Source organism: Hermetia illucens, chromosome 1 (genome assembly GCF_905115235.1).
Source record: "Hermetia illucens chromosome 1, iHerIll2.2.curated.20191125, whole genome shotgun sequence".
In the NCBI taxonomy this organism is placed as follows: Eukaryota; Metazoa; Arthropoda; class Insecta; order Diptera; family Stratiomyidae; genus Hermetia; species Hermetia illucens.
Genome location: NC_051849.1, coordinates 47,957,960 through 47,976,103, shown reverse-complemented (window position 1 = coordinate 47,976,103; position 18,144 = coordinate 47,957,960). Strand labels below are relative to the sequence as shown.

The following is an 18,144-nucleotide window of genomic DNA, read 5'->3' as shown; positions in this document are numbered from 1 at the left end:
CTCTGAGCCACAGTGTTGGGTCCCAGTTCTTCGATTTCCAGAGCTCAGATGCGTGTCGTCAGGTCCTGTGGCTTTCCCCAATTTCATTCGTTTTATTGCCGCCTCGACTTCAGTTGCGTTGACAGTTAAGCCCATGAGTGCTTTACGTAGGTACCTGTCGTGGAGACTTAATCTTACGGTCCTCTTCAGACGCGGATTGATTTTGTGACCACATTCAGAGCCCCACTGAGACAAGCAGCAACGGTACCAGTCTATACCAAGTGCATGGCTAAGCATTCATACTGGTGGATGCAAGACATACCTAAATGTCTACCGAACTAAGGAGTACGGCACCCGTGTTGAAACGCAACACCACACCGAGGCCCGAAGGTCTCTTCTTGCTTGAGCACAACCACAACCACCATGAAACTCCCACTAGGGGGGCCAACCGCAAACAGCGGAAGTTCACTCGAAGCATGAGAGTCCAGGGGCTATCCCGGTTCCCATGGTACCAGTATACCCTGGTAAGGTTTCGTGACCAATTTGCCACTTCAGATGAGCCCCCGTGCAGACTCGGGTCTGATCGCCCTAATTAGGCCTATGGAGCATTCACCTACTGCATCACGGCCGGCAAACCAAAGTGAGTGCAGCGTCTCCCGGTGCCACCACTATGGAGGTTCTCCTCGGCCACTTGATTTTAGTTTGGCCGTCTTCCTCACCGCCACCTCTGAGCACCAGTTGCGCTGACAGGTAGAACTGCTCCAAATGTCGGCAATGATTGTGGAAGTGGAGGATGAGCAAATTCTTCAGTTGAAATCTCCTCGAAGTATTCTCGCTATGTATCCGTTGCAGTTCGACGGTTGGTAAGCAAAGTACCGCTCTTGTCATTAACGCAACAGAATTGTCCGATATCTTGTGTGCGTTAATTACGGCTTTTAGCAAGTCGATACAAATCTCTCTTGTCATCTCAAGTGTCCAGTTTATCGTAAAGATTATTGTAATGGTTCGCTCGGGTGATAGCGACCGCATTCTTTGCTTCACGGTTGGCATGCTGATAAATTTGTCAATTGACCAGCGTTTTATCGTCGAGAAATTTGTGGTAGAAGCGTTTTTTTCACGGACCTTCATTTCAACATCATCATTCCAAAGCCAAGTATCTCAGTTGATGTACCGTTTATCCGGCTTGGTGACGCCGAGGGTTGCAGAGCCTTCTTCAATTTTCAAAGAAGCAAAAACTTTGACGTATTATAACTTTATTAGTAATCGTGCGATTGGTAAGATCATACTCCACATTATAGCCTACATCACAGCAAAATTTCGTGGTGCTAGGATGAATTTAAGGGGGGTTTCCAGCCAAATTCCAAAAAATTAAAGTGATATACTATTATTAACTTTATTTGAAAAGATATCGGTTTGGAAGATATTTCAGAGCCTAGCCTTGATTACCTTGATTTTTTTCAGATTTTTCAGTTTGGTAGTTTCTGAGAATGCCCCCCCTTAAAGAAATGATCATTTTCAACCCCCGCCTTTCCAACAAATGTCAAAACTAAGACCAGCTTCGAAAAGTACTAACAGAAACCTTTAATTTGATACCCCACATGACTATATTTGATGAAAAAAAATTGTACATCCCCCCCTTAAATCCAATGTAAAAGGATGTAATTCACTGTATGTATGAGCGTTGACAGTTTCCACCTTTCTACCAAATTTAGTGTCAATCGCTATAACCGTCTCCAAGAAAATGCGTGTGATGGACAGACAGACAGACAGACAGGCAGAGCCTCTACGATTTTCGTCCACTTTGCAGTGTTGAATGCATTTTTTACATCGAGTGCCACCAAAGCGCAGCATTTGTCATCTTGTATTGCAGCGCGAGCCAGTCCAGTGACCATATTGATTGCATCGACCGTTGGTCTCCCCTTACGAAACCCGAATTGCTTGTCGGATAGGCCTCCATAGTTTTCCGCAACAGCGCAACATATCGGTCGATATGAGGAGGGGTTTACCTGGCTTCGCAATAAGTATCAACTTTTGCAGCTTCCATTGCTCGGGGAATTCTCCTTCTCTAAGGAATGCCGTAAAAACTTTGGCAAACATACTTGGTGCTGTCCTGGCTGGCACTTTCAGGGCGATATTCGGGATTTCATCTGGTCCTAGGGTCTTACTTTCAGCGAATTTCCTTACTGCATCAAAAATTAGCTCTTCTACCAATCGGGGTTTAGTGAGTGAGTGAGTGAGTGCGCTGCAACTAAAGCGTCTTCCATCGCTGTAACGATCTCGAGGATACTACCGAACATTGGTGGACCAAGACAAAGTCGACGTCGTCTTCTTTCAAGGGTAGCTAGTTCCGTGCTACTCTACGCAGCTCTAGTTTGGGCAAATGTTCTGGAAAACAAATCAAACTGCGGAAAACTAGGAATGGCGTATCGACTAAGTGTTTATCGAAAAACATCAGGAGAAGCAGCATATGTACTGGCAGGGACAATCCCCATAGACAACTTGGCGGATGAAGGTCGACGTCTCTACGACAAAATGAATGCAATCGGGGAATCTATTGTACTTCGACGGCAACTAGCACGGCGAGAATCCATCGCAAAGTGGCAAAAGAGATGGAACTAGGCACAAACTGGAAGTTGGACCTACCGTATCATTCCAAACATTCGAAGATGGATTGAAAGGAGCCACGGGTAACTAAGTTTCTAAGTATACATGGAGGTTATTGGGCTTATCTACATCGATTTAGACACGACGAGTCACCATGCTGTCCAAGATGTGGTAACGTGGCTGAGAATGCGGAAAATGTTGTATTTGAGAGCCCAAGGTTTACAATACACCGAACTAGGTTGGAGGTGATCGCAGACAGGCGCTTAACACCTGAAAATATAGTGGAGTTTATGTTGGAATCAACGGAGGGTTGAAATCAAGTGGTAATTGAACTGAAAATGATTCATCAACAGCTGAGGCATGAAGAACTGCGAAGAAAGCAAAAAAGGGAGCGAACAATAATGCGCCGCAGTTAAGAACTGATCCAGCTCCGCGATGCAATGCTTATAGCAGTCCCGTGGGGAGAGTGGAAGAAGAAGGAGGTGATTTTAGTGAGTAGGAGTCTCACATATCTGCATGGCAGGAGTCAGCAGTAGGTTTTGAACCTTTCCACCTTCCAACGATGAAAAAAAAAGACAGATAGACAGACAGACAGTAAACCGATTTTAAGAAGGTTTTGTTTTATACAAAATCTTAAAAATGTACCCTTTATAGGTTAAATTTTGCTTTGCACTGATAGAAATAACTTAGGACCATCTATAATCCAACCTGAACTGGCTTAAAAACTTCACCGTTGCAAATTGTAAAATTGGTCTAATTTCTTAAAGTTTCTCTATTTCGGGCCTCCCCTCTCAGCGCCAGGCCATCATATTGGAGTATGACCCTAAATAATGAAAATTTTGCGGTGTTAAAAAGGAATAAGGAAAGAGAAAGCCCTCAAGTCAAACCGAGATTTAGTTCCTCTTTATATTTGTATTTTATGAACAAAATCAGAAACAAGAATAATTAAATAATAATATACAAGTCGGGAAACCGGAAGCTGGATGCTTCAGGTATGAAAGGTTTTGTGTATTTCTTTTATAAAATCATTTGAACGGACATGCTTTTAGTACCTGGCAGGTAATATATGCATATATTATGAGAAAATATCCACTTTCGCGTGATACTGACATTCATAGTCTGGAATCTGCACAGAAACGATAATCGAGGTGCGCATTGACCCTTCCACTAATAATGGACGTTATGAATCTGTAGAGGGTAGAAGTAATCAGTCTTGTATCTGCGGGGCCCTGCACCGTGTCCTTTGTGAGGATAAGGTAGGTAATCCCCGCAGTGAGGAAGGGTGGAAATTCCTCCGGCCGACTCATGATCTGGTTTATACTGCGTGCCAACGGACTGCGTACGCTGATAAATTTTTTATACCATAAATCCTGCATCTGATCCAGACCTGGACCCCTCCAGTTCTTCGCCAGAAAGTTTCTGCTTTAGTGTGTCCAGAATTTCAACTACGGGTGTTCCACTGGGGATAGCATAGTTCCGGTAAACCCTCCGCACTTTATTTCTCACCCGTCTGCTGGCATTGCCAGAGCTGATCTGAATCAGTCTAGCAATGTCCTGCCCTTAGTAAGTCCCGGCGACGTTCCAGACGAATTTTCCATGGTGGATCTCTTTGGCCACTCAAACCACTAACAAAACAAATCTTCTGACCGTGCAATCTGACAGCTGCAACTGTACTGCAAAACACAAGTGATTGTAGTTGCAGCAGCGACATATCAGCACATAGCTGAGATGCAATCTAACTCCGCCATGCTATTAACATAGTATGCTGGTCCCAAGCCCAGGTAAAGGAGGAGGGTTTGAGGCAACGTACTCTGTACTATCCTCAGTAAAACAAAAATAAAATGCTGAGATCAGGGAAAGAGATAAATAGAGTATAGTTGGAGTTATTCTACTATGCTAAATCCTACCTGATCTCTCTTGGTGACAGGCCCCGCGACAGGTCGACCAAGAAAATGCATAGAATGTCGTTACAAACATGATGATCGGATTAAGTCACAGGCCTCGGAGAAATGCTAGGGCGTCCACCTCAGTCGACGCGGCAGGACGGGCCCCGGTCCTGTCAAGAAATGGGCAAGGGTTCTTGACGCATGGACGGCGTCAGGACGTAAGCAAGTTAGTCCGCACACAACGAACAAAACAAATACGTGTCTGCACGCTAAATGTTGGTACCCTAACTGGAAAGACCGAGGAACTCGCAAGAGCCCTTCGGAAAAGGTGCATTGACATCTGCGCTCTGCAAGAAACCCGATGGTCTGGTTCCAAAAGCTGCGACATTGAACGCGAACGCGGTAAAAATGGCTACAAACTTCTCTATTTTGGTAACCCACACACTCAATATGGTGTTGGCATTGCCATCTCAGAGGGTTTCCGTGATGCCATTAAAGAAGTCGAACGATTTGATGATCGGCTGATGAAGCTCACCATTATATCAGCTGATCGCACTATTCACTTCTTCACCGCGTATGCACCACAGACAGGCCGCCCTGATGCCGAGAAAGATGCCTTCTGGCAACTTCTCGATGAAAAGACTTGTCACGTGCCTGCTGACGATTACATAATCATTGCCGGCGACCTTAATGGTCATGTGGGTGAAAAGGCAGACGGTAACAGGTGCCATGGGGGAAAGGGGTTCGGAGCGCGCAATGAAGGTGGCGAGCGTATAATCGATTTTGCGGACACCCATGACCTTGTACTTATGAATACATGGTTCATCAAACGATTGTCTCATCTTCCCACATTTTATAGTGGGAACAATAAAACGCAAATCGACTATATTCTCATAAGACGTCAACATTTTACCACTGTCACTGATTGCAAAGTCGTTCCCTATGAGACCATCGCACCTCAACATCGGCCGTTGATTGCTGTCTTGCGAATTAGGCCACCGATAAAACGGCGTGAGGAACGCACTGGCCCGCCGCGCATTAAATGGTGGCGATTTGGTGAGAAGAACGAAGAAACGGTCTCACTCATACGATTGCCAACCATTACGAATGTGGAAGAATCATGGAACCAAATGAAAGACACGATCCACAAAGCGGCCTCTGCAACCCTCGGGGTCACCAAGCCGGGTAAGCGGTACATCAACCGAGATACTTGGCTTTGGAATGATGATGTTGAAATGAAGGTCCGTGAAAAGAAACGCCTCTACCACAAATTTCTCGACGATAAAACGCCTGCTAATTGGCAAATTTATAAGAATGCCAACCGGGAAGCAAAGAAAGCGGTCGCTGTCACCCGAGCGAACCATTTCAAAAATCTTTACGATAAACTGGACACTCGGGATGGCGAGAGAGATCTGTACCGACTTGCTAAAAGCCGTGATGAACGCACACAGGATATCGAACACTTCTGTTGTGTTAATGACAAGAACGGTACTTTGCTTACTGATCGTGGAGCCGCGACGGATAGATGGCGAGAATACTTCGAGCAGATTTCAACTGAAGAATTTGCTCATCCTCCACTTCCGCAATCATTGCCGACATTTGGAGCAGTTCCACCAGTCAGCGCAACTGAAGTCGAGGAGGCAATAAAACAAATGAAATCGGGGAAAGCAACAGGACCCGACGACATCGCATCTGAGCTCTGGAAAGCAAAGAGCTGGGACCCAACACCGTGGCTGAGTGAATTCTTTAACCGGGTTATTCAGGAAGGAAGAACACCATCTGACTGGCAAGAAAGTACCACTGTTCCAATATGGAAAAAGAAAGGTAGCCCAGCAGAATGTTCAAATTACCGTCCGATCCGGTTACTTTCCCATACCATGAAGATTTTTGAACGCATTCTTGATAACCGTATTCGCGAAATCGTTGAAATAACCGTGAATCAAGCCGGATTTGTCAAGAACTGCGGAACTACTGACGCAATACACACTGCGCGGTTACTCATGGAGAAACACCGTGAGAAGCATCGCCCTCTTTACATTGCCTTTCTGGATCTTGAGAAAGCGTTTGACCGTGTGCCACACGAACTCATCTGGTATGCTTTACGACAACACTTCGTGCCAGAAGAACTCGTGCGCTGGGTTCAATTGCTCTACCACGATCCGAAAAGTAAAGTTCGAAGTATGGCGGGTGTATCAAAACCGCTTCGTGTCTCTGTTGGAGTTCATCAAGGAAGTGCCCTCTCACCACTCCTCTTTGTCCTTGTTATGGACACCGTCACACGGGATATCCAACGTCCAGCGCCCTACACACTGCTTTATGCAGATGATGTTTTCCTAGCATCTGATAGCAAAAATGATCTCGAGCAACTTGTTCAAAAATGGAATGATCGCCTCATGCAACACGGTCTCAGATTGAATTTAAACAAAACTGAATTTTTGACGACCGATCCCCATGAAACAGGCACAATCACTGTCAGCGGCAGTGATCTGCCCAGATCTGAGCGATTTAAATACCTCGGGTCAACGCTATCAGCCAATGGAGAGCTGCGTTATGAAATAGCTTCACGCATTAACGCAACCTGGATGAAGTGGCGTTCCACAACTGGTGTCCTTTGTGATCGACGTATCAACGAACGTCTCAAATCTAAAATTTACCGCAATGTTGTCCGTCCAGTCGCTCTCTATGGTTCTGAGTGTTGGCCGACCATAAAAGACAATGAACGGCGTCTCGCGGTAATGGAGACGAAGATGCTACGTTGGACTAGTGGCGTCACACGTTTAGATCACATCCGAAATGAGGATATCCGCGATCGTTATGGGGTTGCACCGATCGTGGAAAAGTTGCGTGAGAGGCGTCTTCGATGGTATGGTCACGCAATTCGTGCAAACGAGAATTCACTTGCAAAGATTGGTCTGAACATCAAAGTCGATGGTAAACGACCAAAAGGCAGACCTAAGCAACGGTGGCTTGATACGCTGGATGGGGATTTGAAAGCCTCGAGATTGCACCCAGATCAGGCATTCGATAGAGCCAAATGGCGAAGCCGATCACGACCAGCCGACCCCGCTTGTGAACGGGACAAAGGCTGAAGAAAAAGAAGAAGCTGAGATGCAATCTCATCATTGATTTGAGATAGAATTTCCGGAGTTGTTGGAGAAGCATAGAGCCTGGGAATACCTGGCTATGCAAAGGATCCATATCCGAGAATTATATACACGCTCTTTGGAATTCGTCGCGACCCTTAGCGGAAATCTCACCTGACAGTGGAGAAGAGTGCTTCGGATAGTACTGAATCTGTTGCCTGCAGTGCGACGTGGTGTTGTTGATGCCGCCGCCTCTGCTCCCATCGACTCTCGGTCACCAGCTTCCCCGATGACCTCAAGTTGAACATGCTCCCTGATGGTGGCCGGGATTGTTTCGCTGCGAGTAATAAAGTGGTACTGGTCTGCGACTCGCTGCTCAGTCACGTGCGCGAATTGCGGGAAACGCTCGACGCATCCCTGGGACAACAAGGGGCGGCAAGATGTTGTAGCCGCCCTCGCCGTTAGTTCGTAATAGGAGCGGGTGATGAAAAGGTTCATTTCTTCAGTCCACTTCATCCGCTGCCTACGCGAACCTGCTGAAGTAGTCGCCACAGATTGTGGCGAAACAGCTGCAGCAGGCGGAGATATGCTCCTGGTCGTCGTGACGCCTAGACGTCGAACCGCCCCACGACTAGCGGTTTCGACGCCGTGCTGTCCATTACGGGGCCCGGCCTAGTCACCAAGTCAGACGACTCCCGCCGATTATCCGTACCGGACCTTAAGTTTCTCCTTCTTCTCATTAAGTGGATTTGCAGTTTATTCTTAACTGCCAAGTGTGGGGATGGCTTCCTCAGTGAGTAATCTGCAAGATTGCAAAGTTTCTGGTCTTCCGTCTCCTACCCCCTAAGACGCTGCGGTGGCATACAGCCATTCAGACTGAAGCTATCCATCCCTCCTCCTTTCACAACCGGGCTTGGGGCTGGCTACGGCGGAGCTATATATAATTGCCCCTTAACCCTCTCCCGGGAAGCGCCGGTCTTCCCATTTATATAGGGTTATAAACTTAGGAGGCAGATAGATTGCGCGTATCAGCAACTTATGCACGCTGTTGAACTGAAAGCACAACGAGATTGATTATTTCTTCTTCTTTCAAGCAGACATGAAGGTTTTCAGTACGCAAGATTGAGAAGGTGCGATTTCCAGACTATATGGGCTGCAATGGGGTGGCGGACAACGCCGATCACATTTTTTTCTTGTGGAAGTTGGGAATTTGTCAGCAACTTTTGCAGATACAAGGATGCTCTCTACGGACCATTGTTGCCAGAAAGGTGCTGAGGTCCATCTATCAGGTCGTTATGCTCAGGTCCTTGTTGCGAAAAAGATAAAGCTGACTGATGGGGTTCGGGTGGCAGCGGGTTTTTTGAACTAACATTTCCGTTCTTTGCCTGTCGCTCCTCGATGGCAGGAATTCCCTGACTTGCAGGCTCCCTGAATAGCTTGGGTTAGCACCCAAAGTAATGTGTTAAATAGAGATTGTCAGTTGGTATTCGACGACTTACCGTTACGGAAGTAAAATACTTAGTGCGTGAACATATTCACCTACTCTACCTAAAAAACTAGAATATTGAGAGAATGGAAAATAAAATATAAGAAAATACTTTATAAACAGAAACCGAAATTCTAAGCTCGGATATTAGAATCACGTATTCTAATCTTATACAAATTGTTTGCTCTAATTTTCAAGCTTTTCTCATTTCTGCGAATTCTAATTTTCGAGGGGCTACTGTAATTGATCATATCGAGAGTTTTTGGAAGACCTGTCGACTACAAAGTTAAAGCAGTAGTGGACAGGCTGCAGTTTAAGGCGACAACTGTGTTGGTTACACACCGATCGGAGGGTCGCTCTTGAGCTGCGGGGCAGGGACATATCAAGCAGGATTACAAGAAATGGCTGATGTTTCAACCATCCCATTGCCTTAAACAAGAACGGTGGTAGTTAGTTGTAGTTGGTGCAGTACGCTATGCTTAGGGGGATGGATAAAAATTTCGGTTACATAATATAATAAATTCCAATTTGATTCCACTTTCCCGACTCTTTTCATTCATTTTCACCGAATTTTCTAATAAACATTTCCATGAACTTTTCGTTCCACAATTTTATCGTTAAGTTTCGTTTAGTTTGGGTTTCAGGTTCGGATATTAGCTAGAAAATATCCTAAGCACCCGAAGCTTTCATCCTTTTGTTTCGACAATCTAGATGTCCCTGCATATTAACGAATAATCAAATATGAAAATAATTTATTCGTTACAACTGTTACAAGTTAATCAGAGGCGGAGTTACATTTTGATTTGATTTGATTAAAATTTAGGTTCCAATACTGGTAAGATTTATTTTTGTCTTTTATTCGTCAATTGGGAAAATTTTCATTCAACGTTTGAGAGCATAATGAAGTCGTTTATGCGCTTTTCCAGTATCCACTGGTTGAAAATATATTTCTTTTTTTATTTTGGCGTTTTCTTAACTTATCCAAAAATCAATTCAACGGATTACATGTTGACTTTATTAGTTCCTAGCAGTGGGTTTCGGCCGTATGACTTCGAAATTGATCTTCCCAGTTGCTTGTCGGAAAAAAGCATTGGAAATTGCCAGGGGCGTGTTCTCCAAACTTTCGCCGTTTATTTTTGATATTATGTCGCCGCGTTGCATCTTCCCTTCAATGTCTGCACAGCCGGCGGATATCTTTTGATGGTTTGATGAATTTGGAAAAAGATTAAAAAATCTTATTGGCTTGAAAATATGCGTACTTACAATTTCTGAAATCATCACCCCCTTAGGGTTCTCCACAAGTGCCAAGCCAAGGTCCTTGCCAGATTTTTTATTCACATCTATGGAAAGAGTTTCAATTTCTGGCGGGTCGTTACGCCAAACTGTTAATGTGAGCTAAAATTCAGATATCCAATTGTAGAGTTTGCTCAAAGTATATCATAGCATACTAACTTTTTCGTAGGGTAAGTGGAAGAGTTGATAAACTTTGAGGGTGGTCATTTCAGATGCCTTTACCGGATCCCCATTAAGATCAAGGATTTGATCGAACACTTGCAGACGTTTGTCATTCGCAAAAACTCCATCGGCGTAGATATTTGTAATGACACAACCTGTCTGGAAAGGAAGAAGATAGGAGACGTTATTCACAAGGTTTTTAGGGTATAGATTGTAGAAGGGTAACTTACTGTAACGTAGTTATTCTTGCCACCAACGACCATACATCCTAAAGGTTTTTTCTCTGGCTTAATTTCAATCAGAGTTTTCTTGTTTGGCTCGATTACTGCTGTAGCAGGATCAACCGGTTTTTTCCTTTCCTCTTCCTCACGCTCCCTTTTCTTTCTCTTCTCTTCCTCCTCCTGCTTCTTTTTCTCCTCCTCTTTCTTGATTTCTTCTTCAGTCTTTAGACAGCAGATTACTAAGTTAACTACTCCCTGGGCTCGTTTGAGGAGTGCCGCGACCTACGGGATCATACAAAAGTACATTCAACTACTTTTCAATATTATGATCTCGAATTTTTCACGCTATCTGATGATGGAGCCCATTAAAACTTATCTCTAATCTTAGATCCTAGAATGCTACATACATCGTCATACTTGCTGTCCACAACAACGTCCTTGTTCACTGCTAAAATCATATCTCCTACCCGAAGTCCAGCCTAAAAAGATTGGAAGGATACAAATGAACTCCAAAACAAGTGTCTCACTTTTCCATACAAGTTCAGCATTGGAACCCGCTTGTATATCCGAGATGAAAATTCCAGCACCAACTTCCGCGTGCTTGCCTTCAATAATCATGATCCCGAGGCTGCTGCCGGCCTTTTGGACTTGAACTGCTTTGCAATTTTTGTATGTCTGGAACAGGTTTTCAGTCTGCAAGAAATCCACCACATTAGTGATTTAAAAGTCCTTGAATATAAAATCGAATGGGAATACTTCGTCAATCTCAGGAGGAAAGTGTGTGACTGGTGGGACGGCGAGCACGTTGTTTTTTGGTTCTCGTCTGAAATGGTTATTTTTTCATTAAATAATTATTTACCTTAATTTATTGGTGCTTTATTAATCTATGAACTTGAAAGTAATTCGTTGGTGAGCATAGGAATGACTTGGGGAAAGGCTACCAGATATAGGAAGGGAGACAAAGTCACACCCTGTCGGCATCAAGGTGGACAGAGAGCCTATGTTGTTTTCAAGATCCGTGCTTTCAGTGTATCCTACTATCGCACTGAAGGAGAGAAAGAAATTCCTCCTTTGAAGTATGGCGGAGCACCGTTGTAAGAAGTCCTTTGGCTGAGGTAGGATAATTGGCGAGATGTGCCAAATCGTTTGGTGGGCAACCCATTCCATGTCCGGTGTATATGCGAGTTTTATCTACGCGAGGGTTGCTAGAGTTATTGTGCTCCTGAAGTCACCAGAGATGGTCATGTCGCTTTAGCGGCCTTTGGTGATGTCTTAGAGAGGATCATGATCCAATAACTCATTCCATCTGGTATCGGAAATGCAATAACGCTTCTGACAATGCCTTGCTGAATATGAAAAAGTTTGTTGCCTATTGTGCAAATACGTCCTTGGAATATTTGTAGATTTCAAAAGCGCATTTGATTACCTAAATTGGTCCTCTGTGCTGTCGAAACTATGGTTGTCAGAAATTAGCCAGGTGAAAGCTCTGCCTCGGAAGTTATCAATGAACGTGTGTGGAGCGCGGCTGCCCACAAAAATATTTTGTAGCCCCTTTTATATGGAATCTGATGATGCAGGAACTGTGAGCTAAGTTCGGTAGTTGAACACATTGCATACGCGGATGAACTCGAGCAGGAGGGGGTAAGGTAAGGAGGGGTAAGGAGGTGATATTTGTTTACGAGGACGAGATCGAGTAGAGGAGTCCCTTTGAGGTAAGAAGGTGTTATTTGTTTGCACACAAAGTGCCGGACTTCTGCTCTAAAAATACTACATGCAAAAACAGCACCCTGCTGCATCAAGAACGCTAACGGGGATGGGAATCCTTAGACATTACCTCAGACCAGGCCTATGCAGCGTTGGAACGAGTAGTCCATGGTTCAGTGAGCCTCCTATCCATCTCCCTCAATTTTGGTGTCCGGTGGCACTTGACACCCTTCCGTCGATAGGCAATGTTAATGACGCACCCACCTTCTGTAGAAGAAAAAGGCGTTGCAGGAATTATCCCTCATGTCCCTATAAAGTAAATACTGTTGAGCGACCGTGAGATGTTGCGATACGCGGCTCATTTTGCTTTTGATTCTCATTCCCAGGACCGCTGCCATGTGCTTCTCTTCACAAGCGACGGCCTCTTTATTTCGCTCTCCTGTAAGATATGTAAGTCTCCGCTCGGCAGCGTGAGCAGGCATTGGAATAACTGCTGTTACCACCATTACTTCTAGCTCTGAGATGATACGGAATCAACTTGCAAAGTTTCTTGCTGTTATACTTGCGCAGGTATTTACAGTGCATCTCCTTATTGAGGGCCGCAGGCCACACTTCAGAATCGTAAAGAAAAACGGACTGAACTGAACTCATCAGCAAACACCGTCTACTGGATAAGGGATTTTCAACACCGGCCATCCGCCGACAAATCGCAAACATTCTAGCTCGAGTCTTGATTGCAATATTCTGATTCAGCTCAAACAAACTGATCTTCATGTCTATTATGATATTGATGTATTTCTCCATCGGCTTTGAGAAGACCATGATTTAACTAACCTGAATAAGAAGGGCTATGGAAAACCATTCCGGTTTTCTCTATGAACTAATGCTGACTCGTCAAATCATTATACCCAGAGTGGGTTGAGTTTGTTCAACCGTGCGTTCAGCGACCGGTCTCGCAGCATCATTCACGTATTTCAGCAAAGGCGATTCATCAGGCAACTCAGTTTGTAGCAGACTATCATATGAGGGTTTCCAAAGGTCGGACCAAGGATAGATCGATGTGTCGCCGCCGATATGACACTCATTCCACACTGTCCCTCCCTGGTCTCGTAGAGTCCGCGCAGTACTCTAAATAGTCCCTCAACATTCGCAAAAGGAAGTTTGGAACTTGGAAAGGGTTTTCTAAACCCTGGGCATGTCCTACTATCTCGTTTTATTGAAGGCGAAAAAGTCAGTTCGAATTGGGTGGACAGGAGTAGTATCTTCATGATTTACTCAATCTTTAACGCTTCCATGGAACGGGATGATCAATGAGTACCCAGTTTTTTTTTGGAAATCAACATACCCTATGACCCATGGGTACCTATTAATGACTAGCTCGTAACAGCAGCGTGCTTTTGGCCTGTTGGTTTCGGTCTCTGATATTCTGCAGATTGAGGAGTTACTTTATCTTGGTCTCTAGTACGCTGTGCAATGCGCTGAAGTCTGAGACAGATTTTGGCCGTAGAATATTCCAGTACCTTCTAGCGTTGCAACAATGACACTAAGGACTCCGCAAAGGTCACGTCAAGCATAGTGTCATCGAAACCAGGGAGTTGTAATGTTGGAGTGCTATTTAAGATAATCTGAAAGCCATCTGCGAGGTTCGTGTGCCTCGAAATTTGAGGGCTCTGGCATTAGAGTCTTCATCAACTAGAACTCCTCCTTCAGGATGTGAATCAACTCTTCTTTGAAAATCTGACACTGGCCGGGACCAGGAAAATGAGGCACGTCTTCGTTCTGCAGACTGCGATCCTTGTAAAGGACAATTCATTTTTTCGCCGCACAAGTTTTCGCTCTGTGTCTGGGTTCGTAGCACTACTAACACAAAATGCTTCTGCCCCCCCCCCCCCCCCCACTTAAGGCAGCGAGCTGGAACTGCCATTATCCTGAAAATGATCCACCCGATTTTTATTTTCTCCCACAATGAAGAAGACGGCTTGTTTTCTCTTGAGGGACGGTGACAATAGCCAATTTCTGACATGTGAAGCCGACAAATGTAACTCCCTCCTTGAGGCTGTTCCTCTGCCTCTTCTTTATTCGCGAGACAGTCCATATTCGCAAGTCAGACGGTAGATATGCTGTAACGTACTTTTCAAGGACGATCCTGCAATTGCACCTCGCTACATTCCTCTCCATGAGAACATTGTTTCGGCTTGTTGAAGTTAAGAAAGTAAGGTTTCTACTTGTGTGGGGGAAATTGAGGGCAGACTTTTATGTCGACAATTTGCTAAGTGGCGCAAGCATCAAATAAGAGACGAGAGTTCTTATCAAACGCATGTCGGACATATTAAGCTCCCCAGGATTTAACCTCCAAGTCAGTTTTTTAAGCGATATTCCTGTTTTGTCCAAGGAGCTGAGGTTAAACGAGATCGCTCAAGATTCTACGATCACTGTCTGATGTGCAATCTGACGAAGGACAAATTTTGCTTAAAAACGATGAAGTATGATCCATCAAGAAAGCTAACAAATTCCAGCAAATATTGCCGAGATATTTGACCCTTTAAAATAGCAGGCACTGTTGGTGATTGCGGTAAAAATACTGATCCAGAAAAGTTAGCAGATATTGGATGGGATGAAGTTCCCTCGGTAGAGGTTGGAAATGTTTCGAGCCGGAGTTACAGGCTTTGGAAGCCATTCGAATTCCCCGATGACCAAAACCAGGCCGAAGTGATTTTTTTTTGTTGAGGATGCTGGGAGTCCTGGATCCTTATTCACTTGATGGCGGACCGGATTACTTGGGAAAAAACTTACTTCCTCTCATGTTTCGTCGTAGTTACAACTAAACGAGACTATTATGTACCTATGATCGCTTTGGCACGAATAAAGAAAGAACATTCATAGCTATAAAGCTATATCGCAAACCGGGCTGCTAAGATATCGCATCTCAATGAGCAATCCTGGGTTTGTGGTCATATCAAGTGAAAGGAGAATCCCGCGGACCGCTTCAAGACACATTTCCTCCGCCGAATGACTAAGTCGTCATTTATTGTGGCAGGGCCTTTCGCGGTTTCTGAGCGACGAGTCTTCGAGTAGGAAACCAGGCGAGGCATTTCTTACAGTATTTAAACAATTTATTATCTACAGCCGCCAAGCAACCAACTTTGCTGGAGAAGAAAGAACAGATAGACCTGGCAATGCAGGAAGCAATACTGGCAAGATCAACAACTGTAACAAACAACGATGGGTCACTTGGAAATGCATGCTGGTGACCACATTACTAAAGTCAGTAAAACGCCACTTAAAATATCCTTGTTCCGCTCTTCAGCAGCTTAGAGGATCCTGCAGCCCACACCCCTGGCACTTCTTAGATCAACGAACGTTCAACGCTATCCTGAGGACCCATCGCACCAAATAAGGCTTTTATGAACAACACCAACAGCTGGAGGCCATTCACCAAACATTTTGGTGGAGGTTGTCTTAGCAGTGTTTGTACCACTTACAGGTCCGGACTAAATGGGACAAGCAAACTCCGAATATGAGGCTTGTCCAGTTGACACTGATGTTTCCCTGACCGCTGAAACAACCCTCCCCCCATGTAGTGGCAAGTATCTGCGCAATCAATCCTGGAGTCGATATCGTAGTACGAGCAGTTATGGTTCAGTACCATGAATCTCTGCGGAAACAAGTCGGAAGGTAAATCTGCATCTGCTGCCGCTGGAGACACCAAACGACCAAGAACTGGGATCTTTCAAAGTACACCCTGTTCACCGCCATTTCCTGAAGTCGGGCATCAGGTGTTTCGCCTAATGTGGATCCACATTCCTCCTGAGGTTCTGCCTATAATGTATCAACACTTCGAAGGCTACATACCTGAGTTGTACGTCTATAATCACTATCGGAAGTAGTTGGTAGTCATTTATCACCCCGCAGCATAGATTAAATTCACAAAAGCGATGGAGGGAGACCTATTATATATCAACTATAATAATAATAATCGTTGGCGCAACAATCCAATTGGATCAGGGCCTTGAAGTGTGGTATAGCACTTCATTCAAGACTTTAACGGTACACTCCAGTACACTGTAGGAGGCAATGTGGTCAGCATTGCGCTCGCCCGAGATTATTACCCTGATTTGACTCAGGTACTCATTCACAGCTGAGTCGACTGGTATCCGACGTCAAATCACGATTCAAATTCCACTGCCACCAGTGAGATTTGAACCGCGACCTTCCGTATGATAGCCTTGTGCTCTAACCACTCGGCTATCCGGACATATGTCAACTATAACGGAACCTAGTCAACCGCACGGGCCGATACATATTCTCACTTATTATTTGCATTTATTCCATATAATTATGAACCTTTCCCGTAGAGCATTCCAAACGTGCTCACTGTTGAGGTTGGCTGTTTCGGTGACAAGCAAGCCTCGAAATTTGCAAGTTGTTAGTCCACAAATTTCTCTTTCTTTGAGTTGCCTTTAACTATCAGTTTACTTTGAGTGTATTTTGAAACCCCAGATTAATGGGCAAATGGAACTCACATACATAAGCGATACTTGGCAGCATCAACAATTCAACAATTACGCCTTCACACGCCTTGGAAGTCTCAGTCGCAAATTATTAGGAAGAGATAAGGAAGCCCATCGGGGCCAGGTCTGACATTGGGGTCAAGGTTACCAATGAGGAACTCAACCAAGGAAGGCGTAAGGAGATGAATGGCTAGAGATTCGGAGAAGCCCGTAGTTATGAAAGGTGTAGAGGGTGGGGGGCTTGAAGGAGAAAACACTGAAGAGAAGTAGGTTCAGAGAAGGATTGTTGTGGGGAGTTGGCAGTGGAATCAGCGAAGCTGATAGAAGAAGGGAAAGATTGAGTTGGATTACGAGAATTGCCAGTGTGAGATCAAAAGGGTTTTACGTTACTGCGGGCAAGGGCGGCTTCGACGCTCAATGGGTACCTTTTACGCCCTTTTCTGACCATTGACTTCACAGGAGAGCGTATAGCCTTAAAGTGAGCAAGGTCGGCGTCATTCTTAGAAGCCCGAAACGCAGTGTCTGTTTCAAGCGAATGTTAATATGAAGTTCCGTTGTGAACCAAGTTGGGTACGAACGTAGGCAGGGAGGGGAAGAAGGGATATAACAGGAGAGGAGATCAGAGACGATATTGTAGAAGGTGTTAAGAGCTTGATCACACGATGAATTGCTTAATATATGTACCCAGTTGAAAGACTCTAAAGCTGAGTTCAGACCGTCAAAATTCGCTTTGCGGAAGTTGAACTTAGTGGGTTTACGCTTAGTTTTGGGTTTCAAATGAGGGAGCTCCGCTTCAAATTCAACCGCGGGGTGGTGAGCGCCGGTTTTGGCATACGGGGATGTGCAAGGAAATAAAGAGAGGTGGCGCTCGCGGAGGTTGGAAAGGAAGATATCGAGAGTGCGGCTCAAGGAGTTTTTGGTGGTATTGAAATTCAGGGCAGAGCAAGTGTACATAAAGGAAGAAAGTGGGAGGGAAGAATGGGAGAGGTTGTTGGAAGGAATTGGAAGGCTAGCATGATTAGGCCAGTTGAGCATGGGGAGGTTGAAATCTCGACAAAGGAAGAAAGGGAGGGAAAGGAATCTGACGGTAAGAAGTTTAGAAAAACTGTCAAACAATTCTTCATACAGGTGAGAATGGCTAGCACAGAGGACATATACACAAGAAACAATGAACGGGAGGAAGTTGGGCGGGGAGACACGAAGAGCAACACAATC

The 18,144-nt window shown here is 44.9% G+C and overlaps 1 protein-coding gene across 1 annotated transcript in view; it reads right to left on the bottom strand.

Annotated features, from left to right (window-relative positions):
• Window positions 1-9,951: 9,951 nt before the first annotated feature.
• The window catches only part of LOC119660896 (inactivation-no-after-potential D protein), a 28,143-nt gene continuing 19,950 nt past the window's right edge, over window positions 9,952-18,144 (bottom strand). Inside the window, exons 5-11 of the mRNA XM_038069833.1 lie at window positions 11,471-11,537; window positions 11,252-11,407; window positions 11,122-11,193; window positions 10,724-10,996; window positions 10,491-10,652; window positions 10,302-10,433; window positions 9,952-10,232 (exon numbers count right to left, since the gene is read on the bottom strand). Of these exons, the coding sequence (XP_037925761.1) occupies window positions 10,056-10,232; window positions 10,302-10,433; window positions 10,491-10,652; window positions 10,724-10,996; window positions 11,122-11,193; window positions 11,252-11,407; window positions 11,471-11,537 (1,039 nt within the window). The 3' untranslated portion in view covers window positions 9,952-10,055. The remainder of the gene's footprint in view (window positions 10,233-10,301; window positions 10,434-10,490; window positions 10,653-10,723; window positions 10,997-11,121; window positions 11,194-11,251; window positions 11,408-11,470; window positions 11,538-18,144) is intronic.